Genomic DNA, 27,866 nt, shown 5'->3' with positions numbered 1-27,866 from the left:
GTACTGTCACTTTAAGACTCACTCGAGAGCTTCAGCAAACCGCCTCCTCCTGCAGCAACATTCCATTTGCTCACTTTCACTTCCTAGGAATCGAATCTGAATATCTGAAAGAGGCTGGTTTACGAGGCTATAGCCTTTCAGTGCATGGATGGAGGATTCACTGAGAGGAGGTAGGCTATGCTTCGTTTGCTCAGTCAGAGTTCATGTTTTCATTTTGTTTTGAAATGCAACAGTATGCAACTATACTACTAGTAGTCCAGCTGCCCCCCGGTATGACATTTGGTATATAGTTTTCTTTTTTTATTGGCCTAAAATATTGTCTATATAGGCCTACATAGGCTACAGTCATGAATTCATCTGCTGACCGCCTGTCAGCATTGAGCAATTTCTTTAGGGGGTAAAGGTTTGGGGCCCATCACTTTACTATACACTATAGACGGGTTTCTTGTTTACAAACATCTAACATATAATTCACCAAATGTCTGAGTGAGTGTCTGAGTGAGTGTCTGAAACAGCGTTTCTCCTCAGTGGCTGGAGCAATTGATCTGAAATCGCATCACCAATAGCATATGAACACACCCGACATAACTGTGAAGCCCTTTTTTCACTTTCACAAATCGTTTAATTGATATTAATTTATTAGTGAATTAATTTTTCCCATTGACTTATAATGGGAATCGCAAAAACTAACATTCAATATTTTTTTTCTCACAAACCATAGGGGCTACACTTACAAAACTCTGAGAGGAGATTTATAATGATATCAAGGATTAAATAAAAAATAACTTTGTCAGTTGGCCTCATGGTGGCGCTATAACAGTCCACTTTACGTTTCGGCCTGTAACTCTTGAACCGTAGGTCGGAAAATTAAAATTCCTTTTTCCCTGGATTCCTTGGGTCAATACGCATCTCCCCATATAGGCCCCGCCCATTTGCGTCAGGATAGATTTTCCGCCATTTTGAATTTTCTCCAAAACACACTTTTTGCTCCTTTTCCTACATATTTTCTTCAAATGTCACGAAAATGGGTACACATGATCTCTGAACCCATGCAATGAACATAGTCAAGGGATATTTTGATAGTCCATACCGTTCGTTCGTAACGGGCTTCCAAAGTTAGCGGGAGGGGCCCGTTTTGCAAACAATAGCCATAAATCACAAACAAAACGTCGAGTCAACACTGAATTTCTGCCACAGGTTGCGGGTGGCTTACTCAACGAATCCCCAGAAGCATTTCCAATTCCACCCGTAGAGGGCGTCACAAACGCGCAAAACGTAACCGTTTCGTTCCAAAACGCGTTTTTCAGGCGGACCGACCCTCTCAAAAAGAAACACAGACTACTCTGCGGATGGTCTCACGGTCCAAACCGCTGCACACACACACACACACACACACACACACACACACACACACACACACACATAGCCATTAAACGAAACGGGTATTTCTTACATTGATGCTCCTACATATTATCATGCAAGTACCAGTTAAAGTTACTTTCCATCCCTCATATACCGTGTGCACAGTGCACATCCCATAACCCACACACTGCACATCATTTCGGAGCTCATATCTTTGAACGGGTAAGGACTAGTTGAGACTAAATGCACAGCTGACTTAACCTGACTTTCGCCAGATGGTGACAGCATTGCGTTGCATTGCTTTAATGCTGCCACCATCTGGCGAAAGTCAGGTTACAGCTGACTGTATCATGTAGCCTAATCAATTCCGTCCAATCCCCAAACCTGTTGTTTTTGGGAGCGCTGGTTTCATTGGCTAATTTTGGTACGGACCCTGCGCACGCACGCATCTAGTTTTATCAGTGTAACGTGGACCAGGAATACCAGAAAAGTCGCCCCAGACTCGTTTCCCAACGGTCTGTGGCCTTAAGCTAGATGCAGATTAGACTAAAATCAAATCTGTGCTTCTGGGGGTCCCTGGAACAAAAAGGTTTGCAATAGGGGTCCATCCGTGGAACAAAATATTTTGAGATGGGGTCCACGGCCAAAAACATATTTTGGGGGTCCTTAACCACTGATAGGCACATTCTACAAATGTCTTCTAAATCATAACAATTTTCTGAAAAAAAACGTATATGTTGCCATCAGTGTTTCTCAAACTTTGTCATGTGAAGGACCCCCAGAATGATATGTATTTGGCTACGGACCCCCATCACAAAATATTTTGTTCCAGGGACACCCAGAAGCAAATATTTGATTTTAGTCTATTCTGCATCTATAGCTTGAGGCCACAGACCCGTTGGGAAACGAGTTTGGGGGCGACTTTGAACCCAAGGAATGTTTTTCATGCAAAACAAATGCTTGGAATGGATTCAGAATAATTAAAAACCCTGACGCCGCTCCTACAATTTTTACCCTAAAATCCGCAAATCGGTACACAGCATGTCTACACTCATGTCATCAACGTGGATCTGTCCCATTTAGCGCCACCTTCAGGCCGATTTTTTAAAACACATTTTTGGACACTGCTCCTACAGATTTTGCCCTAAAATCACGCAAATCGGTACACAGTATGTCTACACTCATGTCATCAACATGGATCTGTCCCATATAGCGCCACCATCAGGCCGATTTTTTCAAACACATTTTTGGATACTGCTCCTACAAGTTTTGCCCTAAAATCATGCAAATCAGTACGTCTACACTCATTTCATCAACATGGATCTGTCCCATATAGCGCCACGATCACGCCGATTTCTTCAAACACATTTTTGGACACTGCTCCTACACATTTTGCCCAAAAATCACCCTGCGACCTGACGGTCGCTTATCTCCCGATTAGGGAGTCTTACTGGTGTATAGTAAGTGAGGGTCCAAACCTTTACCCCCTATAAACCAGTAAGACTCCCTAATCGGGAGATAAGCGACCGTTGGTCGCTTATCTCCACAAATAGGGCTTATTTCCCAAATCTTCCAGATCCATGTTGATGACATGAGTGTAGACATACTGTGTAGTGATTTTCGTGATTTTAGGGCAAAATCTGTAGGAGCAGTGTCCAAAAATGTGTTTTTAAAAATCGGCCTGAAGGTGGCGCTATATGGGACAGATTCATGTTGATGGGATGAGTGTAGACATACTGTGTACCGATTTGCGTGATTTTAGGGCCAACATTTTAGGAGCAGTGTCCAAAAATGTGTTTTGCAAGAATCGGCCTCATGGTGGCGCTAGAAGAGGGCCATGTGAGAAATGAGGGGTGGGGTCTCCGCGTTGCCTTGGCGGACGAATAGGTACCGGCCCCGGCTCTCCCGGACGCTCCTAGCCCGAGTTACGGCATTTTATGTGAGCTGCAGTGGAGGGGGTCCTCCACTGGGGGCGTCACCACTTTTGCATCCCTTCTGGAGCACCAGGAGTGGGTGGTCCCCAGGAATTCCCCGTGAGCAGGCCCGTTGGGGTAGTCATTTGGTCATTTTTGCACATTTGGTCATTTTTTACACCTGGGGGTCCCCCAGGGACCTGGGGGTCCCTGGATCTCCGGGGGTCCTTGGAGGTTGTAGTTTGGCAGGTAAGGAGTGTGTGTGCAAAATTTGGCATGGAGGGGGGGCAACGGTTGTGGAGATATGAGCAGGGCAAAAGTGTGACGTGTGACGTGTGACAGACGGACAGCCCGTGGAGGTTTTGGTAGTAAATGCGACCTACGGTCGCAATAAAAAGCTTAATGCTGACAGGCGGTCAGCAGGTGGTTTCATGAATGTATATATTGACAACATTTTAGGCCAATGAAAAAAACTATATACCAAATGTCATACCTATGCTATAAAAGCCAAGTTGGCAGCCGGACTAGTAAGCTTGTGATTGTTGTAAATACACTTCTGAAACGTTTATAGAAGACGTGTTTGAATATCACAGGGTTTCTGCAATCTGTATATAGCTGAACCTGTGTAGGCCTACTTGGAGGACTGCATATATACTCACACCGTGTGTGTATTTTATGACTGTACAGACTAGAGTGCCACGTATACCTGACCATACCACTACCAGTAAAAGTGCAACCAGCTTACCTGTGATCAGAGGCTCTTCTTCTTCAAAACCAGAACACAACGCAGAGATCATCTAGTCCGGGGGCCTTCATGTTGCGGTCTTCAGAAAAGGAGATGGTCGTATTTGACCTGAGGAAATACTCTGCTTCAGAGGAGGCTCTTCTGGGGCTGCTGCCCATGCTCAAAGCCTCCAATAAAGCTCTGTAGGTTCATTGATTATTGGATATACTTCATATTTTATATGATCTTTCTTTAGCAGCAAAAAATGCTTTACCACTAATGTTTTTCCAGGCTGAGTGGCTGTAACCTGTCAGAGAGTTGCTGTCAGGAGTTGTCGTCAGCTCTCAGCTCCAGCTCTAGTCTGAGAGAAGTGGACTTGAGCAACAATGACCTGCTGGATTCTGGCGTAATCCTTCTGGCTTTGGGACTGGAGAGTCCACACTGCAAGCTGGAGACTCTGAAGTCAGTATAACTGTGTTCAAGTGTGTTTAAAGGAAAAATAGGCAAGCTTGTGTGTACACAAAAACACCCCCCTCCCCCTCCCCTCTATGACAGGCATCAAACAGGTAGTTGTCTTTGATGCTTTCATTGATAAGAGAGATCACTAACGAGGACTTGACACTTTTATGGCCCAATCAATTACCTTAGTGCACAACCCCTCTGAAGTTCAAAGGGTGCAATTAAGAGCTCTGGCTGAGCTCGCCCTGACAAAAACGTCCCTCCACTGTTTCTGTTGACATTTAATGTCAACATAAAGAGTGGAACAGAACAGAAATACAGCCAGAGGATGTGTCTTTCTGTAAGGAAACAACCCAGCACAACAATATAGTTACTGATGAAGGGAAATGACTGCTAAAAATGTATATACTGTACATATATATATATATATATATATATATATATATATATATATATTTTTTTTTTTTTTTTTTTTTTTTCTTTTTAATAGTCTTAAAGTTACCTATTTTTCCTTTAAATAAAACCAAATATGTTTCTAAATTCAATGGAACAGAATGTATCATTTAGAAACTTCTCACTAAGTGTGTGTGTGTGTGTGTGTGTGTGTGTGTGTGTGTGTGTGTGTGTGTGTGTGTGTGTGTGTGTGTGTGTGTGTGTGTGTGTGTGTGTGTGTGTGTGTTTGCGTGCGTGCGAGTGTGCATGCGTGCGTGTGTGCAAGATGTTTCTTTTATTATGATATTTATTATACAGAAATCTAATAAATAAATGCTTTGTCACTAATGTTTTCTAGGCTGAGTGGCTGTAAGCTGTCAGAGGGTTGTTGTGAGGAGTTGTCGTCCGCTCTCAGGTCCAGCCCTAGTCTGAGAGAAGTGGACTTGAGCAACAATGAGCTGATGGATTTTGGCGTTACAATTCTAGCTTTGGGACTGGGTAGTCCACACTGCAAGCTGAAGACTCTGAAGTCAGTATGCCTGAAACTGTGTTCAACTTTGTCTAAATAAAATAAAATAAAAGTCTAAATTAAACGGGGGAAAAAAAGAAATGTAACTAGAAGCAGTGCTCTTCCGAACACAGGTCTCTGCCAGGTCAGGTATGTGCTTTAATAGTCCAATGTGAAAAGAGTGCCATGTCTTCTTCGGCCTTTCGCCGTAATCTGACGCTCCATTCATGATTTGAGCCACTAAAATGTTGTCTATATATATATACATTCATGAAACCACCTGCTGACCGCCTGTCAGGATTGAGCATTTTTTTTATAGGGGGTAAAGGGAGAGGCAACCACTCTTTCTCCTCATCCTCGTCCAGACGGCTTTACGGACGACAGACGCGTGTTGTGCGCATGCGCCGACACATGCTGACTCAAATATTGAATGGGAAGCGAACCCCGGCCGTAGTGATCTATAGCCATGCTGCCCTACGGACTGAGCAAGCGAAACCTTTTTGTGCTTTTATCTTTGACAATGTGGAAGCCCACTTTTTTTTGTGCTTTTTTCTTTGACAACGTGGATTCTACGACCACCTACCCCAAACCCTAACCTTAACCTCAGTAAAACTATGCCTAACCCTAACCTTAACCTCAGTAAAACTATGCCTAACCCTAACCCAAACCCTAACCGTAACCTCAGTAACTGCGTGAGACGCAGTGGGGGTGAGAATGTCTTCCCGTCCGTCTTCCCGTCCACTTGTCTTCCTCACAGCCCGTCCTCAATCGCTAGCTCCCCGTCCTCACAGCCCGTCCTCAATCGCTAGCTCCCCGTCCTCACTCGCCAGCTCCCGCTCACTCGCCAGCTCCCGCTCACACATCAGCTCCCGCCGCTCACACATCAGCTCCGTCCCCGTCTGCTTTGTCGTTCGAGACGAGGACGACATGAGTGAGCGGCTGTTACTGGGTAAAGGTTTGGGCCCATTCACTTACTATACACTACTATAAAGGAAAAAAATACCCCCCAAAAAATCTGCGTTAAGTGGTGGGGTCAAACTAGGGGTTTTTAATTATTCTGAATCCATTCCAAGCATTTGTTTTGCATGAAAAACATTCCTTGGGTTAAAAACGCCCCCCCTCAAAATTGTGAAAAGTGATGACTCGTCACTAAACAATAGTTTTTGGTGCGGCTGTTTTTAGGCCAAGGAATGTTACTCATGCCAAACAGATGCTTGCAATGGATTCAGAATCATTAAAAACCCCTAGTTTGACCCCTCACATGCTACTTAAAGCAGATGTTTTGGGGGTATTTTTTGAAGTGATGCGCCCCCCCCTATAAAAGAAATTGCTCAATGCTGACACTTACAGGCGGTCAGCAGGTGGATTCATAACTGTATGTATATAGACAATATTTTAGGCCAATAAAAAAAAACTATATACCAAATTTCATACCCCACCTCAGGGGCAGCTGGACTAAAAGACCTGTTTAGTTTATTGACTATAGAGATACTGTGTACCGATTTGCAATTTTTGGCCAAAATCTGTAGGAGTACCGTCCAAAAATGTGTTTTGCACAAACCCGCCTCCATGGACGCTGTAACAGGCCCATGTGAAGAATTGGGGGCAGAGGTTCTGCTCTGGCACCCAGGGAGAGTGCGTGTATGGTTTCGCTGCCTGCATGTCAACGGTGCCGGAGATTAGCTGTCCACGGACGGAAGGACACGCGCGCGGACGGACGGATGGTCAGACCGAAAACATAGTCTCGGCCATGCCTTTCGGCCTGGCGGAGACAACAATGTGAAACTTCTCACTCTGTGTGTGTGTGTGTGTGTGTGTGTGTGTGTGTGTGTGTGTGTGTGTGTGTGTGTGTGTGTGTGTGACACGTGTGTGTGTGTGTGTGTGTGTGTGTGTGTGTGTGTGTGTGTGTGTGTGTGTGTGTACGTGCGTGCATTCGTACGTGCGTGCGTGCATGCGTGCGTGCATGATTTATCACTAATGTTTCTCCAGGCTGAGTGGCTGTAAGCTGTCAGAGGGTTGCTGTCATGAGTTGTCATCAGCTCTCCGCTCCGGCTCTAGTCTGAGAGAAGTGGACTTGAGCAACAATGACCTGATGGATTATGGCGTAACCCTTCTGGCTGTGGGACTGGGGAGTCCACACTGCAAGCTGGAGACTCTGAAGTCAGTATGCCTGAAACTGTGTTCACCTGTATCTAAATAAAATAAAATAACTTAATTTAAAGAAAGAAAATTTAACAATGTGAAACTTCTGTGTGTGTGTGTGTGTGTGTGTGTGTGTGTGTGTGTGTGTGTGTGTGTGTGTGTGTGTGTGTGTGTGTGTGTGTGTACGTTCGTGCGTGCCTGCGTGCCTGCGTGCATGCTTTATCACTAATGTTTCTCCAGGCTGAGTGGCTGTAAGCTGTCAGAGGGTTGCTGTCATGAGTTGTCATCAGCTCTCCGCTCCGGTTCTAGTCTGAGAGAAGTGGACTTGAGCAACAATGACCTGATGGATTACGGTGTAACCCTTCTGGCTGTGGGACTGGGGAGTCCACACTGCAAGCTGGAGACTCTGAAGTCAGTATGCCTGAAACTGTGTTCACCTGTATCTAATTAAAGTAAAATAACTTAAATTAAAGAAAGAAGATTTAACAATGTGAAACTTCTGTGTGTGTGTGTGTGTGTGTGTGTGTGTGTGTGTGTGTGTGTGTGTGTGTGTGTGTGTGTGTCTCTGTCTGTCTGTCTGTCTGTCTGTGCGTGTGATTGCGACCGCAGGGAGCAGTTGTGAAAACCAAGCAATTGTGTCACACGTTATCTGTCAGCCTGTCACAGTAATGCTTGCCTGTAATGCTTTCCTCAAGTTGCCTGTAGCGGCACGCGCGCACGCACACACGCACGCACACACACACACACACACTGTCAGGGTGTGAGACAGATATATGGACCCAAATGCAGAAGCAACCAGACTGAGGCAAAAACGTCTAAATGCAAAAGTATTTAATAAGAAATAAACAGGAGACATAAGGAAGCAACTGGGAAAACTGAACTAAACTGGGAAAACTAAACTAATGACAAAATAGCAACAAATCAGGAACAGAATACTCACACATGACAATAACTAATAATCTGGCAAGGGACAAGCACAAACACATGACTTAAAATAGACACTGGACTAACTGACACAGGTGAACTCAAAAACAAAATCAACACAGGGATTGGCTGGGAGACTAACAGGACACAGGTGGAGATAACTAACAATCACAGGTAGGTAAGACAAGACAGGAAACAATAACTGGGCAAAAAACAGGAAACACTAAGAGAATACTACAAAAATAAAAGGTACATAATAAAACATGACATTTCCTGACAGTACCCCTCCCTCGAGGGATGGCTTCCAGACATCCCTATACTACCCAAAACACAAAGCAGGGTGGCTGGGTGAGACAAAGCAAAATCAAACAAAACAGGCGGGCAGACACATAGACAGACAGGCAGACAAGCACACAGACAAACAGGCTGACAAAACGTGAGACAGACCAAGGGACAAACAAACCAACTGACATACAGTAAGACAGGCGGACAAACAGGTGGTCTGACATAACAGTAGACGAGTAAACGGATTAGGAGGAGGACAGGAGGATTGGGGAGAAGACAGACAAACAAGCATGTTAGCAGACAAACAAGCAGACAAACACACTGGGAGACAGGCAGACACACAGACAGGGAGAGTGGTCATCAAACTATCTGGCGGCCCAAAAGAACCACTCATAGAAGGACGGGATTGTTCAGAATGGTGTTGAGGGGACTCAGTCTGTGGGCCGCTAGGCGGCACGGGGGCATTGGGGCGCACAGTCTGTGGACCGCTGGGCGGCAAAGGGGTGCTGGGCAGTACGTGCTGTGTGGCGTTAGGCGGCACAAGCCCTGGGACACTGGGTTCTGGGGGCGCTGGGTGGCACCGGCTCTGAGGTGCTGGGTGGCACCGGCTCTGGGGTGCTGGGAGGCACCGGCTCTGGGGTGCTGGGAGGCACCGGCTCTGGGGTGCTGGGTGGCACCGGCTCTTAGGTGCTGGGTGGCACCGGCTCTGGGGTGCTGGGTGGCACCGGCTCTGGGGTGCTGGGTGGCACCGGCTCTGGGGTGCTGGGTGGCACCGGCTCTGGGGTGCTGGGAGGCACCGGCTCTGGGGTGCTGGGTGGCACCGGCTCTGGGGTGCTGGGAGGCACCGGCTCTGGAGCGCTGGAAGGCACAGGCTCTGGGTCACTCTCCAACCAGGATTCTGTATCACTGGGCCCCGGGGTCTCCTCATCGCTGGGTGCTGGTGACGCTGTATCACTGGCCTTTGGAGTGCGGCGGTGGCGGCGATGATGACGGCGACCAGACCTCCTACGAGGCTTCAGCTGGGCACAGGGAGAAGCCACAACCCGACCCACGGCAATACTCCTGCCACCAGCACCACGAGGACCTCCCAGAGCCAGGCTGGTGCCGATGTATGGATCCTTGCCCTGACCCGGTTCTGTGTAGCTCGGGATTTTAACCTGGCTACAGAAGTAGTTGAAAAGGCCCATAGTCTTTGGGGGGTCAGGCTTGGAACAGGCTGTAGGTTGTAGGTGCATGACCCCAACATTAATTGAAGTAGCAGGTTGAGGCGCAGGCGTTACAGAACCGGATCGAAGAAAACCATTTAGCCTTTCCCGGACAACAGTGAGGTGAGGCACAAAATGGCTCACCCATGGCCTCTCCTTGAGCCAGAGCTGCTGCTCTGAAATCCGCCCCAAGATTTCAGTATGTTTACTGGAGTCAGAGTCAATAAGGCAAGTCACTGTAGATTCAAACTCATCTACCTTATTCTGAAAAAGTCTGCGTTCTGCTGGGTCCATCTTTGGCCAGATTATTCTGTCAGGGTGTGAGACAGATATATGGACCCAAATGCAGAGCAACCAGACTGAGGCAAAAACGTCTAAATGCAAAAGTATTTAATCTATCTTGCGAGAAGTCTCTGCGTGTCTGTCTGTCTGCGTGTATGTAATCCGCGTATCTCAGCTTCTAGTGTATCAAATGGAAGATACTTTATCTTGTATATAATATACTGAACTCTGGCTTATCTGGAGAAAAACAAAATGAGAAGTAGGATATAGGATCAACAAGTGCATGGTTCAGTTTTTGGACTGCTCAGTGCTCTCATACTGTATCAAGGTCATCCGTATACACCACGTCATCGCATCACCAATACGTTTTATTTATTTTTTATTTTTTTCCAATTTTTTTTTTCTCAAACATTTTTTTTTCTCAAAATTTTATTTTCTCAAAAATTTTATTTTCTCTAAAATTTCTTTTTTGAGAAAAAAAATGTTTTCTCAAAAAAAAAAATTTCTCAAAAAAAATTTTTTTCTCAAATTTTTTTTTTCTTAAAAAAATTTTTTTTTCTCAAAAAAAAATTTTTTTCTCAAAAAAAATTTTTTTTCTCAATTTTTTTTCTCCAAATATTTTTTTTTGAGAAAGAAAAAATGTTCTCAAAAATTTTTTTTTAGAAAAAATTTTTTTCTCAAAATTTTTTTTTTCTAAAAAATGTTTTTTTCTCAAAAATTTTTTTTTCTCAACAAACTTTTTTTTCTCAAAAAACTTTTTTTTCTCAAAAAAAACATCAGATCGTGGCCACCCTGTACCTCAGGGATTTGTTTTCGACGAATATTTACTCCTATAGACGCAACGCGACGACCTAGAGGGGAGGCCGGCGTAGCCGGCCGACCTTCTAGTAAGAAATAAACAGGAGACATAAGGAAGCAACTGGGAAAACTGAACTAAACTGGGAAAACTAAACTAATGACAAAATAGCAACAAATCAGGAACAGAATACTCACACATGACTATAACTAATAATCTGGCAAGGGACAAGCACAAACACATGACTTAAAATAGACACTGGACTAACTGACACAGGTGAACTCAAAAACAAAATCAACACAGGGATTGGCTGGGAGACTAACAGGACACAGGTGGAGATAACTAACAATCACAGGTAGGTAAGACAAGACAAGACAGGAAACAATAACTGGGCAAAAAACAGGAAACACTAAGAGAATACTACAAAAATAAAAGGTACATAATAAAACATGACATTTCCTGACACACACACACACACACACACACACACACACACACACACACACACACACACACACACACACACACACACACACAAACACACACACACACACTGATTGCAAAAAGTTGAATTATGAACCATGAACTGATTGTGTCACACATTATGTGGCCTTCAGAAATTATGCTCTTTTGCACCTCCTACAGGCGCTTGCTGTAACTAGACCTGAATTTAGTGTTAAGCCAGTTCAGTTGTCGTAGATCAGCTCAATTGATGTCTAGCACACCTGAAACTCTGCTCAGTTTGGTAGAGTCTCAAAGTGCAATATCTCCTCTGCCCTTTTCCTCCTCATGTGTGCTTTGAAGAGCCTTTGCTTGTAAGTTTTCATGTTTTAGTTGTACTTATACCTGTTGCATTTCTGTATTTTGTGCGAATGTGCATTTAAATAAAAGACACTCCTAGTCTCAGTGTATGTGTGTGTACATTGCCAGATTTACACTGACTATTGTTTTAAGTCTGTTTTTTCCCCGTGCTCTGCGGTCGCTTCTCGCCCTCAAGGTGTCTTACTTGTATTTTATATATTATGTGATCTTTCTTTTACAAGAATCTAATAAATACATGCTTTATCACTAATGTTTCTCCAGGCTGAGTGGCTGTAAGCTGTCAGAGGGTTGCTGTCATGAGTTGTCATCAGCTCTCCGCTCCGGCTCTAGTCTGAGAGAAGTGGACTTGAGCATCAATGACCTGATGGATTACGGTGTAACCCTTCTGGCTGTGGGACTGGGGAGTCCACACTGCAAGCTGGAGACTCTGAAGTCAGTATGTCTGAAACTGTGTTCACCTGTGTCTATATAAAATTAAATACATTGCTAAATTAAAGGAATGAAAATGTAACAATGTGAAACTTCTCACTGTGTGTGTGTGTGTGTGTGTGTGTGTGTGTGTGTGTGTGTGTGTGTGTGTGTGTGTGTGTGTGTGTGTGTGTGTGTGTGTGTGTGTGTGTGTGTGAGACATTTATTATGTGATCTTTCTTTTAAAGGAATCTAATTAAAAACAAAGCTTTATCACTAATGTTTCTCCAGGCTGAGTGGCTGTAAGCTGTCAGAGGGTTGCTGTCATGAGTTGTCGTCAGCTCTCTGCTCCGGTTCTAGTCTGAGAGAAGTGGACTTGAGCAACAATGACCTGATGGATTACGGTGTAACCCTTCTGGCTGTGGGACTGGGGAGTCCACACTGCAAGCTGGAGACTCTGAAGTCAGTATGCCTGAAACTGTGTTCACCTGTGTCTATATAAAATAAAATAACTTACTAAATGAAAGAAAGAAAATTTAACAATATGAAACTTCTTTGTGTGTGTGTGTGTGTGTGTGTGTGTGTGTGTGTGTGTGTGTGTGTGTGTGTGTGTGTGTGTGTGTGTGTGTGTGTGTGTGTGTGTGTGTGTGCGCGCGCATGTATGTGTGTAATGCTTGCCTGTAAGGCTTGCCTCAAGTTGCCTGTAACAGCACACACACACAATATCTGTCTTGTTTGCGCTGCTCCACACTGATTGCAAAAAGTTGAATTATGAACCATGATCTGATTGTGTCATGGCACACATTATGTGGCCTTCAGAAATGATGCTCTTTTACACCTCCTACCGGCGCTTGCTGTAACTAGACCTGAAATTAGTGTTAAGCCAGTTCAGTTGTGGTAGATCAGCTCAATTGATGTCCAGCACACCTGAAACTCTGATCAGTTTGGTAGAGTCTCAAAGTGCAATATCTCCTCTGCCCTTTTCCTCCTCACGTGTGCTTTGAAGAGCCTTTGCTTGTAAGTTTTCATGTTTTAGTTGTACTTATACTGTTGCATTTCTGTATTTTGTGCGAATGTGCATTTAAATAAAAGACAGCCCTAGTCTCTGTGTATGTGTGTGTACATTGCCAGATTTCCACTGACTATTTTTTTAAGTCTGTTGTTTCCCTGTGCTCTGCGGTCGTTTCTCGCCCTTAAGGTGTCTTACTTGTATTTTATATATTATGTGATATTTCTTTACAAGAATCTAATAAATAAATGCTTTATCACTAATGTTTCTCCAGGCTGAGTGGCTGTAACCTGTCAGAGGGTTGCTGTCATGTGTTGTCATCAGCTCTCAGCTCCGGCTCTAGTCTGAGAGAAGTGGAATTGAGCAACAATGACCTGATGGATTACGGTGTAACCCTTCTGGCTGTGGGACTGGGGAGTCCACACTGCAAGCTGGAGACTCTGAAGTCAGTATGCCTGAAACTGTGTTCACCTGTGTCTATATAAAATTAAATAAATTGCTAAATTAAAGGAATGAAAATGTAACAATGTGAAACTTCTCACTGTGTGTGTGTGTGTGTGTGTGTGTGTGTGTGTGTGTGTGTGTGTGTGTGTGTGTGTGTGTGTGTGTGTGTGTGAGACATTTATTATGTGATCTTTCTTTTAAAGGAATCTAATTAAAAACAAAGCTTTATCACTAATGTTTCTCCAGGCTGAGTGGCTGTAAGCTGTCAGAGGGTTGCTGTCATGAGTTGTCATCAGCTCTCCGCTCCGGTTCTAGTCTGAGAGAAGTGGACTTGAGCAACAATGACCTGATGGATTACGGTGTAACCCATCTGGCTGTGGGACTGGGGAGTCCACACTGCAAGCTGGAGACTCTGAAGTCAGTATGCCTGAAACTTTGTTCACCTTACTAACAACTTACTAAATGAAAGAAAGAAAATTTTACAATTTGAAACTTCTGTGTGTGTGTGTGTGTGTGTGTGTGTGTGTGTGTGTGTGTGTGTGTGTGTGTGTGTGTGTGTGTGTGTGTGTGTGTGTGTGTGTGTGTGTGTGTGTGTGTGTGTGATGCTTGCCTGTAATGCTTGCCTCAAGTTGCCTGTAACAGCACACACACAATATCTGTCTTGTTTGCGCTGCTCCACACTGACTGCAAAAAGTTGAATTATGAACCATGATCTGATTGTGTCACACATTATGTAGCCTCGGAAACCCAGACTTCTTTTGGTGATCGGAAGAAAAAGAAGTCTGGGCAAACCCCCCTATAACTGTGCTGGCTCATGACATTTTAATTGTATAAATAAATGTAGCCGTTCAGATATCTTATTTTACATCAGTATTGTTCATGTGAACTGGTTTGTTTAGGCTTATCCATTATAATGATAAAATCACTATGATTTATCAGTCGTTTTCCACCGCGGATATCACTTCCTCATTTACTCAAAGTAGACAGCAGGGGGAGTCATGTCCCTCCTCATTTACTCAAAGCAGACAGCAGCAGGAGTCATGTACCCCTCTGCGTCATTTTGAGACGTCGGAGGACGCGGCGAGATCCGCCGGCCAACAAATAATGTCCGCGTTCCCTCAGAGTGCACATTATGTGGCCTTCAGAAATGATGCTCTTTTACACCTCCTACAGGCGCTTGCTGTAACTAGACCTGAAATTAGTGTTAAGACAGTTCAGTTGTCGTAGATCAGCTCAATTGATGAAACTGATCAGTTTGGTAGAGTCTCAAAGTGTACAGATCAAAGTGTACAGATCTCCTCTGCCCTTTTCCTCCTCATGTGTGCTTTGAAGAGCCTTTGCTTGTAAGTTTTCATGTTTTAGTTGTACTTATACTGTTGTATATCTGTATTTTCCAAGGCTACCTGGCTGCAGCCACTAGGGTCCTGTTGAGGTCCACGGGAGACAGGAACCTCAACAAGTGGCAGGAAGTGACCTCACACCTCTTTCTTGCTCTACCCCATGGAGGTTAAGTTTAGGGTTAGGGGTAGAGTTGGGGTGTCTAAAAGATAACATGTACACATAGCGACAATGCGGCTCAAAGGGACTGTAGTGCCTTGGACTGCAAGGCAGAGACGTCACGTGACCTCCACAAGCGGCATGAAGTCACTTGCGCACTGTGAGGTCACTTCCTGCCACTTGTTGAGGTTCCTGTCTCCCGTGGACCTCAACAGGACCCTAGTGTCTGCAGCCAGGTGCTGCTCGTATTTTGTGCGAATGTGCATTTAAATAAAAGACAGCCCTAGTCTCTCTCTCTGTGTGTGTGTGTGTGTGTGTGTGTGTGTGTGTGTGTGTGTGTGTGTGTGTGTGTGTGTGTGTGTGTGTGTGTGTGTGTGTGTGTGTGTGTGTGTGTGTGTGTGTGTGTGGCCATACATTTTTTAAGTCTGTTGTTTCCCCATGCTTGGCGGTCGCTTCTCGCCCTTAAGGAGTCTTACTTGTATTTTATTTATTATGAGATCTTTCTTTTACAAGAATCTAATGAATAAATGCTTTATCACTAATGTTTCTCCAGGCTGAGTGGCTGTAACCTGTCAGAGAGTTGCTGTCAGGAGTTGTCATCAGCTCTCAGATCCAACTTTAGTCTGAGAGAAGTGGACTTGAGCAACAATGACCTGATGGATTATGGCGTAAACCTTCTGGCTATGGGACTGGGGAGTCCACACTGCAAGCTGGAGACTCTGAAGTCAGTATGCCTGAAACTGTGTTGTTCACCTATGTTCAAATAACAGAATGTAACATTGTGAAACATCTCACCGTATATAAAAGTGTGTGTGTGTGTGTGTGTGTGTGTGTGTGTGTGTGTGTGTGTGTGTGTGTGTGTGTGTGTGTGTGTGTGTGTGTGTGTGTGTGTGTGTAGTTTGTCAGGATGTCTTGTCACAGAGGAAGGCTGTTCTTCTCTGACCTCAGCTCTGCACTCCAACCCTTCCCATTTGAGAGAGTTGAACTTGAGCTACAATCATCCAGGAGAATCAGGAGAATCAATGCTCTCTGCTGTTGTGAAGGATCCACGCTATAGACTGGACACTCTTAAGTATGAGATACTTGGTCTGTGTGTGAATGTTCATGATGTCTATTGTCTACTCAGACCATGTGTAACATAGAAATAAGTTAGGCAATTCAATACTGGCAGCGGGAGGCTGTGTGCGTGAGACAAAGACGAACACAAATTTCTCTTCTGCCACCTGATTGAAAAATAATAACTAGTTGGTCAGAACATTACGAACAGCCCACCCAATCAGAATACACAGTAGTGTTTTGTCTGATAATTTTATATTGGCCTAATAATTTATTTGTGTACACTGCCAGTAGGGCAAGGAAGTAAACTGATGTCATAATGCTGACTTCATAGAGATCTACAGGGAAGTCATACCATTATTACACACTGCCTTGTTAATAGTACTAATGTAATGTTGTTGGGTATGCTGAGATGCTGTTCTGTATTGTTTGATGTTTAATGTTGTAAAATCATGATCAACAATTATTTATATTTTATCAAAGAGAATATTCCGTCCTGACTTTGTCTCTCGTCAACTCCAGTGTGGACCATGGTGGAGAGTGTTGGCTGACACCAGGTTTGAGGAAGAGCATGCAAGGTGAGTGTCTATCAGGCATGCACACTTGTAACTTTTCGGCGAAAATCGCCGTTTTGAATCCAAATTGATCGTTTGTGTGATTCGTTCAGATTCGATGTAAAAATATTTTGGGGGGGTGTCGTGTCATCTAGGCTGCGTTGAGCAGCAGTGAGAAGAGGAGCGTTTTTTTTTCTCTTCTTGGCTCCGTCCGGTTTGTCAGTGCAGTAGTGGTGAAGGTGGATGGGGAATATGGTAGTTTTATTTTTTGAACAAATCAAGCGCTCGCTTTCTTTTGCCTGTGACGTCAATACGGGACCATACCTATGTTCCCCAGGTTCTATGTTCCCCAGGTTCTATGTTCCCCACTTTCTTACCACCTAAACCTAACCCTAACCCTAACCCTAACCATAACCTCACTAAACTAATGCTGTGAGGTGGGGAACATAGAACCTGGGGAACATAGAACCTGGGGAACATAGGTTGGACCCCGTCAACACCCATGCTTGACTGAGTTGACTGTCCAGTGCAGCTGAGCGGAGCGCAGCAGCCCGTCACAGACGGAGCGGAGAGCTCAAACGGAGGACATAATAAATAAACTTGGCTAGGTTGTCGTTGATATTGATAGTGTGGTGTAGTTGTGGATTGGACTTTTTCGCTTGTATCGCGATGCGGTCGCTACTGCATCGATGCGGTGACGTGACATAATCGATTATAGCCTACGTTTGTTGATTTTCCTCAACGGTGATGCGATAGTTTTGCTACATGCTAACGCTAAATTAGCTCTGGTCCATAGCGTTAGACTCCACTAACGCTATGGACCAGAGCAGAACTACCGCTATATCAACGCTATCATGCCGTTCCATCTGCCTCTTATTAGACAGAACAGAGATTTCTCACATTTATTTTAAGATGAGGCAGAGAGAGGGTGAGAGAAAAATGAGGCAGAGAGTCTCAGACAGTTCTCAAAGCGGAGAATACAACAATCATCTGTGGTTTTACAACACTGTTTCCCAAGCACTGGGTTGGGACCCATTTGTGGGTTGCGAAAACATTTTTATGGGTCCCTTAATGTTTGGTTTCCTACATTTAGTTTTGTATCATTTAAAAACATTCAAAAAACATTCTCCCCCAAAAAGAATAACATTTAATGATTTAAAATAAATACATGTTTTTTTCCCTTCTAATTTCATGAATAAATAAAATAAAAATCTAAGAAATTATCTTAGAAAACACTGGCCTATTTAACTCATTGAATGCCCTTTTCAAGATGGCCGCCAAGTACCAGGATGCCACGTTCCTAAATTTCTAGTGCACGGATCAATTTTTAGTGCACGGATCGTGCACGCCCATGCACCATATATGCACCATATGTGTAGTACTTTTTAACAGCTTTCAAACAAAAAAATCCGCTTGGAAATCCGTTCAGGCATTCATGAGATAGAAGCCTTCAAAGTCAGACAAAACAAACACTGCCACTTTCCTAAATTTCTAGTGCACGGATCAATTTTTAGTGCACGGATCGTGCACACCCATGCCTAGATGATGCACCATATGTGTAGTACTTTTTAACAGCTTTCAAACAAAAAAATCCGCTTGGAAATCCGTTCAGGCATTCATGAGATACAAGCCTTCAAAGTCAGACAAAACAGCCATTTTTGACATTTTGAAAGATGTGTTTGTTATGGGGCTAAACATGCAATTTCGCAATTGCGATCATGCCTAATACATTTGAGGCATTTTTAGATTTTTTTTTATAAAAAAAAAAAATGAAAAAAAAAAAAAAAAAAAAATCAAAATGGCTTCCAACTCGGGAAACTCGGGCTGTGGCAGCCTGGGACTACTGTAATAACTCGGGAAACTCGGGCCTTGGCAATCAATGAGTTAAGAAGTAAGATAGAAAATAGCCGATCTACAAGCTCACAGCGTGCATTGTGTCTCTGTCTATGCCTGTCTATTAAAGACAAGTCCCTAAATATTATAGGTTATTCCTATAACTATATCTGTAGGCTATATTATATTTATAATTTTCTTCATTATATCTAGATATAATGGGCAACAAGTCCAATTTTGCTGCATGTATTGTATATGAGTAAGTCACTGTTTTACCCTGTTAGAATCGTGCAAATTCACCCTACCGACCCAAAAAAGATAAAAAAAATTGGCGGCGAACAATTTTGCACCAAAAAAGTTGTCACCTTTTTCACCTTGGGGCTGTTTGCATGTCTGGTCTATTCTGCTGTATTGATGATATCAAAGCAACATCCCATCCAGCTATTTAGATCAATGGTTCCCAAACCTTTCAGGCAGCGAACCCCCAAAATAATCATACTCGAACTGGGAACCCCCCACCCTGTACAAGTTGAGGCATTACATTTAGTTTGACTCGGTTCCACAGATAAATATTGTGCTCACATTATGCTCACAACGCCTATGTGTTCCTCTTTCTTTGGCCTATTTAGCCAATTGGCCTTTTTGGCCAATTTGGTATTAAAAAGGTCTAAAAGAAATCATTAAAGTAAAACTTTAGAAATGTGTAGATACCCTGTATGTTGGTTTGATTACTGTTGAGTGAGAAAACAATGTTTCACATTAAGCTAATCCTCTGGGGACCCCCCCAAAATGGACCCCTTTGTTAACAAACATTGAGACTGAATGCACAGGCGACTGTTTCATGTAATCAATTCCCAACAAATCCCAAAACCTGCTGTTTTGGGGAGTGCTGGTTTCAGATCATTAGAGTGTTGGTTTGTGAGGTGCGCCCTAGCGAGACATATATATGGTACTGCGTGTCGAGAGTAGCTGACATAAGAGTTTGCGTCGCAGGTGCAACTGTTGTGAGCTTGGAGGTCTGCTATTCTCTGCCGTTCTCTGCAGACGGAGCATGGATTAGGCTTGATGGACTGCAGCTGGGCGAGCAGTAGCAGGCTCTGGTGCCTTGATCATGAGGAACGCTCCCTCTGTTCTAATCAACAGAAACCAAGGCTTACATAGTTCAAGCGTGAGAGATCACTGTAAAAATCATAAGCATTCTTCCCCCACACTGGGAGAAAAACAGCATCTGAAAGTTTGATGGAATGCATTTTTACGTGTGAGTGCAGTGACCACGTATCCATTGCATTCTATCGGTGGGGTTCATTTGGTGCCGACCTGCGCACGCATACTGGTTCTTATCAGTGTGACCCTACCTGTGGGCATTATAGTCCATCTGTTAGCATTCAAAGCAGAGGGTTTGTTACAGTAATGTGAGGTGAAATATTAGCCTGGGTAGACAGTGAATATAAATGCATACGGTATGTCTACGGGCGGATTTACACTGCAGTCCGATTGATTTGAACTGCATTCACATTGGCCAAATTCTTGTGTGCCTGGACTCCCTGGACTACACTTCATTCAACTGTAATTGTATTTGTGTGCCTCCCGGGGGCGCTGTTGACTATGGGGCTTTGGGAGATATAAAACGTCATGTCACAGAAGAAGAGTAGGCTATCTTGTCAGAATTTAGAGCGAATATTAAAGTTTGACTGTGTTCCTGACGTTATCTTGAGTTGTAACAATAACAGAACAACAATACACAACCAAAGCAGTGTGTGTCTGTAATCATCGCATAACAGTAACATCACTGGTGCTGGTGCATCCTTGGTATCTTAATAGTGATGTCACAGACCAATCCTTGTTATTTTCATCCTAGCTGAACCGTCACCACTTCCTTGTTTATGGAACGATAGCTTCACATTGCAGCGCAACGTTCTTGAGGACAGACCAAACGGACTCGAGACTACCTCCGGAGGTGGTCCCGGGGGCCGGCGTTTCTGAGGACAGTACACAGGCTTCACACTATCAAAACATCTGCCAAGCAGGGTTTCCGCTAGGCATTTTTGGGGCCGGCCACGTTGGCCGGCAGGATTATATTTTACCGGCCAATTAATTAATTTATCGGCCATATTATAATGAACGTCACATACGTGTTTGCAGATGAGATACTGTATGTGCGTCTGCATGGTGCACCCAACTGATAATTACACCATTTTATGTTAGCGCTGGGCTCCTCTTTATTACAGATGCAATTGCAATATTTTCCCGAGTTAACGAAATAATAGCCTAACTATCTACTTATGTAGGCCTAGATCGCTTGCCAAAAAAGAAGTGAATAGGTTAAAGTGGACGCAACGCAACTCAAGCGAACCGTTTGCGTGCCCTGCCACACAGTGGCCTACAAATTAATAAGTTAATAGTATATGATTTTGGCTTCACGTCTCATTAAACCTTAATATGCAAACATACAACCTTTGTTTTGTTTTGTTAATGTTATGATGGCGCAAGGAGGAAGGTTGACTTGCCTCTGTTAGTCTGTTGCTTTGACCACCACAGAGGCATCACAGCATGCGATCAGAAAGTCATGTGCGTGCTTGTATAATCCATGTGATTCCACAGAGTTCGGGTCCCTTTTTTATTATCGTCTACTGGGTCCAGCTTGGTCTAGATTACCTCGGAAGAACCCCAGTTCTGTTCGGATCATAACACTAAACCCACGCTGTATAGCGCTGATTTGGACAAGCTGCTGGAATTGTCAGTGGTGAAACGTAATGTGTGCTTCTCCGTATTGCCGTCCTGCGTATCTAAAATAGCAGACATACAAGCTCACAGCGCCGCGCGTTGCTGACTTGTTGTGAGCGTGAAGCTCTGATATTTTCAATGCGCGTAACCCTCGTACGACGAATATAGACTGATCTAATGCGCACAGCGCAGCATGAAGCAGCAGCAGCAGCAGCGGTGAGCTCTGCTGTCGTCAGACTCACAGAACATGATACAAATTAAAAATTATGATAGGTTTTAATGGTTGTAGCTTTACTGATTTAGACAAATAATTATGTGAATAATAAGATTAAAAGATAAAATAGCCTAAGAGGCATTTTCCCAGCCGGCCATGGTGGCTGGTGGACTTTATAATTACCGGCCAATTAAACATTTAACCGGCCAATGGCCGGTAAATACCGGCTAACGGAATCTCTGCTGCCAAGTAGCCACGAGTGCGCACTCAAGACCGCAGTGTGAATCCGCCATACATTCAATTAACACTATGAATATAAAGCGCAAAGTTTGGCATGGGGGCAACGGTGGCGGAGATATGAGTAGGGAAAAAATGTGACGTGCGGTGTGACGTGTAACAGACAAATAGATAGACAGACAGCCGGTGGAGGTTTGTCAGGTCGCAATAATCAGGGGCTAGTTTCAGCCAGGAAAAAGAAAAATAGCAGATCTCTTTAAAGGTAGTGTAATTGATTATCTTTTGTTAAAATGAGTTAATTGCGACCACCAGGTATACTTAGTATAGAAACATGCGCCATGCACACGCTGTGACACTTTGATCTCACACGTAACTCTGCCATACTTTTGCCTAGCAATGTGATTTCAACTTTAAAACGCTCACACAACTTGGGCCTTTTTTCCGCCAATAGGGACGAGCTGTAATTGTTGAAGCCCCACCCCCTCTGTCTACTAAACGCGTGCAGCAGCTGTCACACTTTGCTCTCACACTTGCTCTCACATGTACCGGTAACTCTGATACGGTCGCTTCTCGCCCTTAGGGCGTCTTACTGGTAGCTCTACATTGTGATACAGTGCTCACTGCTTATAGACCAATTATTTGTTTGCAAACACATTGAGAAGTACAGGTGATTGTTTTATGTACAGTAATGAATTCCCAACAGATCTCAGGAGAAATGCTCCTACAGCACCCGAACGAAACCTGTTTTTTAGGACCCTTATGGTGTCTAGTTATGATTTCTTCTTGTTGCCCTGGTCAATTAATGTCCCATGGGGTTTATTGCGACCGTCAGGTCGCAAGTAACTATGAAAAGCTCCACCGGCTGTGTGTCTGTCCGTCAGTCTGTCCGTCACATCACACTTTTGCCGCTACTCTTATCTCTGCCACCGTTGGTCCTATCAATGCCAAACTTTGCACACACACTCCTTGGATGGCAAATCACAACCTCCGCCCCTTTACTTTACTTTACTTTATTATCCCCATTAGCACTTGCCTGAGCATGGCTATTCTTCCTGGGGTCCGTCATCACATACAGTACAGTACACACATCCTGTACAACAACTACATACAGCATACAATACAACAGATATGACAGAGACAATAGTTCACTTACAAAAGTTAAGAAGTACAATTTTTAAAATTAATTCACAATATTCCTTGTATATTTCATGATAGGGTTTTTTTTTTTTTTGTATTAACAATAATAATATCTTATTATAGATCAGATGAGGACATTTCAGTTGTCCAGAACAAAGCTGAAACAGAGCAGACAATGCAACAGCAGACCACTCATCCATGCTCATGAAAAATTGTTATATACTGTTTTACCATCCTTTTAAATCCCTCTTTAGTATTCGCTTCAATAATATAACCTGGCAGTGAATTCCAACTTAAAATAGATCTATACATAACAGTCTTCTGTATAACAGAGCTTTTCACTGTAGGTAAATTAAACCTACCTTCTATTGCATGTCTTGTTTGATATTCATGATGTGCACAATGTTTTAATAAGCTATTATATAATATTTTTGGTGACTTGTGTACATTTTATGTTTCTGATGAAATTTAAAAGGAAATACGTTGACCTTTGACTAACAGTCAACCATCTCAGCCTCTCATGCATGTCTTGTACGTTAGTTCTGTAGGAACAATTTAAAGCACAACGTGCCGCTCTATTCTGAACAACCTGCAATTTCCCCATATCATTCATTGATGCACTTGACCAAATAACAAAACAATAATCCAACTCTTCTAGCGCCACCATCAGGCTGATTTTAACAAAACACATTTTTGGACACAGCTCCTACAAATTTTGGCCTAAAATCACTCAAAGCGGTATATCTCTAAAGTTATGTCATCAACATGGATCATCATTTTCTCTATAATTTTAACCCAAGGAATTCATTAAAGTTGTAGGAGCCATTCTGAGGTTGGCATATTATTTGTAAGTTGTAGTTTTGGTTATTGGACACCTGGTGGCGGGCTTTAGATTTCTCAACACTGGGTAGTTTACTTAAGGGTTAAAGGGTCACAGGTGTAGTAATTAGTAGTCAATTCAGATCAGATCAGATCACAGGACAGGAGGACACAGGTAGCAGGAGGAGCCAAACAGTTCTTACCACAGATATAAAAAGCTAGATACCTCTTCTACCGCTGCAATTCATTGGAGTGACCCGTCAAACTGGATAGGCAGAAGTGCGAAAGTGCCAAAAGTGCGCTGCCACTCAAAGTGACTATACTGGCCAATCGCAGCGCATGCTTTCTGGGACTTCAATTGAACCGAACGTCCCTTTCTGTGACACACGCGGAAGCGTGCTTCTGAATTCAGGAAGCTTGCCTTAAAAATTGCCTATCCTCCAAGACCGATGCCCAAGAGCCGAATGAGGCGTCTACCTTTTTATGTCTATGGTTCTTACTTGAATGTAATGGCAATTTCCACCTTTTGTTGCACATTACTTCACAGGTAGCATTGGGAGTGATCCTACGCAGCAGACGCAGGAAGAAAGGACAACACCACTACAGGAACCAGGCTGCAATATTTCATGGTATGTTCATTTCAAACTGCAAAATCTCTATACTGAGTTCTGCATAGGAAGGTGGAAATTGCCATTACGAAAGTGGTTATCATTAAGATTCAAGCACATCTTGACTCTATTCTGGGACATAAACAGCAAAAAAACTAGCTGAAAATACTCAATTCACAATTATCACATCTATAATTCTTGTTGTTGTTACATCCCATGGTATGTACCGTGTGTAATGTGTGCCATTCTATTCAAATCTAGAGTGACTACAGCTCTCCATCTGATTGGAGGGGAACACTCCGCTACCTGTGGACCAATCAGAAAAATCAGAACTCCGCTCTGTGGTGATCGGAGGGGACCAATCTACCAATCACCGCTCGACTCATCTGCTATATAGCTGGGCTGATGTTCATTTGTAGTGTGTCCGTTTTTTGCTAACCATGTCCATGCCTATAGGGTGTGCCAATCAAACAATTGAAACACCTGTGTTTGACCCAAAATATGGCCGCTATAAGACTACAATTGCGTCACCGTTGGCACAGGCATGCTGTCTGTTCAGTCCAATGTTTGACCTTAAGACGAGTGTAGGCGAGATATGGTTGGGGTGACTACATTTGCACTCATGTAGGATGTTCATTATAATATCTACACTCGGTAAGATGTGCCATTGATGTATTTTGTAAGTTTAGTTAGTGCAGTGAGTTAAGTTTGTTTAGGTATCTATTTATCTTCTTAAAATATTGAGGTAACTACAGTCGTAAAACCCCTGTAGTAGTTTTAGAGGTTTTTATTTATTTTTATTTTTAACTACTGGCACTGCCCTGCCTCCCTCTGTCTGGTCATTTTCTGAAGAAAAATGCATGTTGCTATATCAGTTTTTTCTCAAACTTTGTCATGTCAAGGCCCCCAAAATGATATGTATTTGGCCGTGGACCCCCATCTCAAAATATTTTGTTCCAAGGACCGGCCAGAAGCAAATATTTGAGATAAAAATGTCTAAATTTGGGTCTATTCTGCATCTAGCTTAAGGCCCAAACCAGTTGGGAAACCCGCACACGCTCTTTTCTCCACTGTGCATCAGGTTTGGATCTCTGCACTTTGACAAACTATTGACAAAATATAGCTGACTGTGACCTCATGCTCCTGGCTAATTGTTCAGTCATGCTCAGTATATTTACTTATATACTGTATTTAAATACAATTCTGAGGTATTTGTATAATGGTAAAAGTAAAAGTTTTTTTGAAAGTGGAATAGGCCTATCCCTTTAAGTAAAACATTTGACTACTTTTTCCCACAGATATAAAGAGCTAGATGCCTCGTTCGCCTCTGCAGTTAGGCTCTTTGCATATACGCCATTTTGTTCTACTTCCGGGTGTCTTTTGACTTCCTTCACAGGTGTTACTGATGAAACTAATGAAGGCTCTGTTTGATTTATTGTACAGTGGTTCTTACACACCTGTATGGGGACATCTGGAACCCACTCAAGGACACTTTGAGACCCACTGGTGAGTGTTTCCAATGAGCCAACATGCACAATATCAGCACCCTGACTCTGTTTGACCAGAATGGAACAGATCCTTCATTAGTATCATCGGTAACACCTGTGAAGGAAGTCGAAAGACACCCGGAAGTAGAACAAAATGGCGTATATGCGTATAGCCTGAAGTTCTAGTCCGGACTTCCTGGAAAAACTAAGGGAACGCTGTCAGTCAAAGTGACTACTGGCCAATCACAGCGTGTCTTTTCAGGGACTTATCCAAGGACTACAATTCATTTCAACAGAGCCAGTTCCGATGTTGCGCTGATCAGCTGTTCTTACAGGCTGCATACGTAAAGACCAGCCCCCACCTGCCTCTGATTGGCTTACCGACTTCCGTATGTGTGACGCACGCGGAAGCAATGAACACGGAAGCGATGAAGATTCCCTTAGTTGCTCAATGCATATGCCCCCGGGCGTCTACCTTTCTATGTCTATGCTTTTTCCAACACTAATAGCTACTATGTTGGTACATTTTGTAGGCTAATATGTGAACCACAAGAGGGCAGTGTAATAAAGTAGGACTAATGGGCTGAAAGCAGTGCTTGTACATAATAATCCCATTTGATGCCATTGGGGAAGATACCTTTGAAGCCCCCCTTATAGAGAATAACTTTGTTTAAGCTGCTGACAGCTGAATCCAAGGACAACTGAGTGAGGATTCTCAAAGAAAAATCACACCCAGTATTGGGATATGCTCCCTGATTAGTGATTACTGACTTGCTACTGCTTTATTAGGCAGGCCTACTGCCTCATAGCCTAGCTGCAGCTATACCATCATCCACCCATGTTAAAACAAGGAGGGAATGATAGATACTGCAGTTAGTTAGCTATATGCATTAGATCTAGGCTGGTTATACCAGGCTAACTGCCTCATGCTCCCTTGCTCTCAGGCATAACTATATTACCCAGAATCCCCATTCAGTAATATAATTCTAATGATATCATATGGTTTGCGTTAATCACTGTTGTTGACACATATAGCCTACAGTATGATCTGATGGATGGATCCGATTCTTTGAACATCTGGTAGCATGAAAACAATGATCTATAGTGAAAATATGTAATTGAGCCTCAATCAGAATCAATCTTTAAGAAATAAAGTAATCAAAAACACTTTTAAACCGGTGAATTAGGTATTATTTCCTATTTTCAAGATGATTAAAAAGGAAAACAAACAGATTCCAACAGATTCATCCAGTTTCTTGTTTTCTTTAATATAATAAAATACATTGATTTGTGTTGCGTTATATTTTTCAATACGTTCAAACCTGACATCATGGTGGTGTGACTGTTAGGTCCCAGTGAGTTTGTCGAACGCATGGACTGCCAGCCAGCTGACATGTACAGTATATTGTCACTGTCTGGCCAAAACCTCTTAACTCCATCTTTGAGGGTTTAGATTATTATTATTATTATTTTTTTTTTTCATAAATCAGGGCTATTGAACACCCTTTACATCTGAGTGTTGGTTAAAATAATATTGAACAAATGGAAAGTAGTAAAAAGTGCTTGGAACAAAACCTAACTCCACATTTTCTGCCAAACTCCACCCGATTGGCCTTCTCTTTTTTCATAAATATGCTATTGAACACCCTTTATGTCTGTGAGTTGGTTAAAATAATATTGAACCAGTAGTAAAAAGCCCTTTGGTCAAAACCTCCTGGCTCCACTTGAGCTCATTTTCTCGAAAATGAACATTTTGTAGTTAAGAGGTTTCGGCCCGACAGCAGAAATATGTGGCTGACTTTTATCCGTCCTGTTCTCAGATGGCAGTAAAGTGTCGCAGTTCAATGACTGAGCCTCTTCCAGAAGGCCAGACAGTGGTTTAGACTGTCTTGGCCCACACACAGGTGCACCCTACTGCTACTGTCTGGTAGGAGGTGGTGTAACACCTGTCCTTTTTGCTGAGAACCAGGACCTGCTGGTGGATG

The 27,866-nt window shown here is 43.3% G+C and overlaps 1 protein-coding gene across 6 annotated transcripts; it reads left to right on the top strand.

Annotated features, from left to right (window-relative positions):
- Nucleotides 1-30: 30 nt before the first annotated feature.
- LOC308288557 (ribonuclease inhibitor-like) lies at nt 31-26,996 on the top strand. 6 transcript variants are annotated; one of them, XM_080730024.1, is made up of 15 exons: nt 31-170; nt 3,963-4,202; nt 4,291-4,461; nt 5,249-5,419; nt 7,388-7,558; nt 7,781-7,951; nt 12,116-12,286; nt 12,554-12,724; nt 13,546-13,716; nt 13,962-14,132; nt 15,766-15,936; nt 16,111-16,284; nt 16,791-16,846; nt 24,334-24,415; nt 24,656-26,996. In XM_080730024.1, coding segments are annotated over exons 2-15 (1,965 nt in total). In that variant the 5' UTR covers nt 31-170; nt 3,963-4,089; the 3' UTR covers nt 24,657-26,996. The 6 variants fall into 6 exon arrangements, with proteins under 6 accessions (XP_080586150.1, XP_080586152.1, XP_080586153.1 ...); XM_080730026.1 differs by lacking the exon at nt 5,249-5,419; XM_080730027.1 differs by lacking the exon at nt 13,546-13,716.
- Nucleotides 26,997-27,866: the final 870 nt, after the last annotated feature.

Source organism: Nannobrachium achirus (genome assembly GCF_963921795.1).
Source record: "Nannobrachium achirus genome assembly, chromosome: 7".
NCBI classification, from domain to species: Eukaryota; Metazoa; Chordata; class Actinopteri; order Myctophiformes; family Myctophidae; genus Nannobrachium; species Nannobrachium achirus.
The sequence above is the reverse complement of the archived record's forward strand: the minus strand, read 5'-3'. Positions and strand labels throughout refer to the sequence as shown.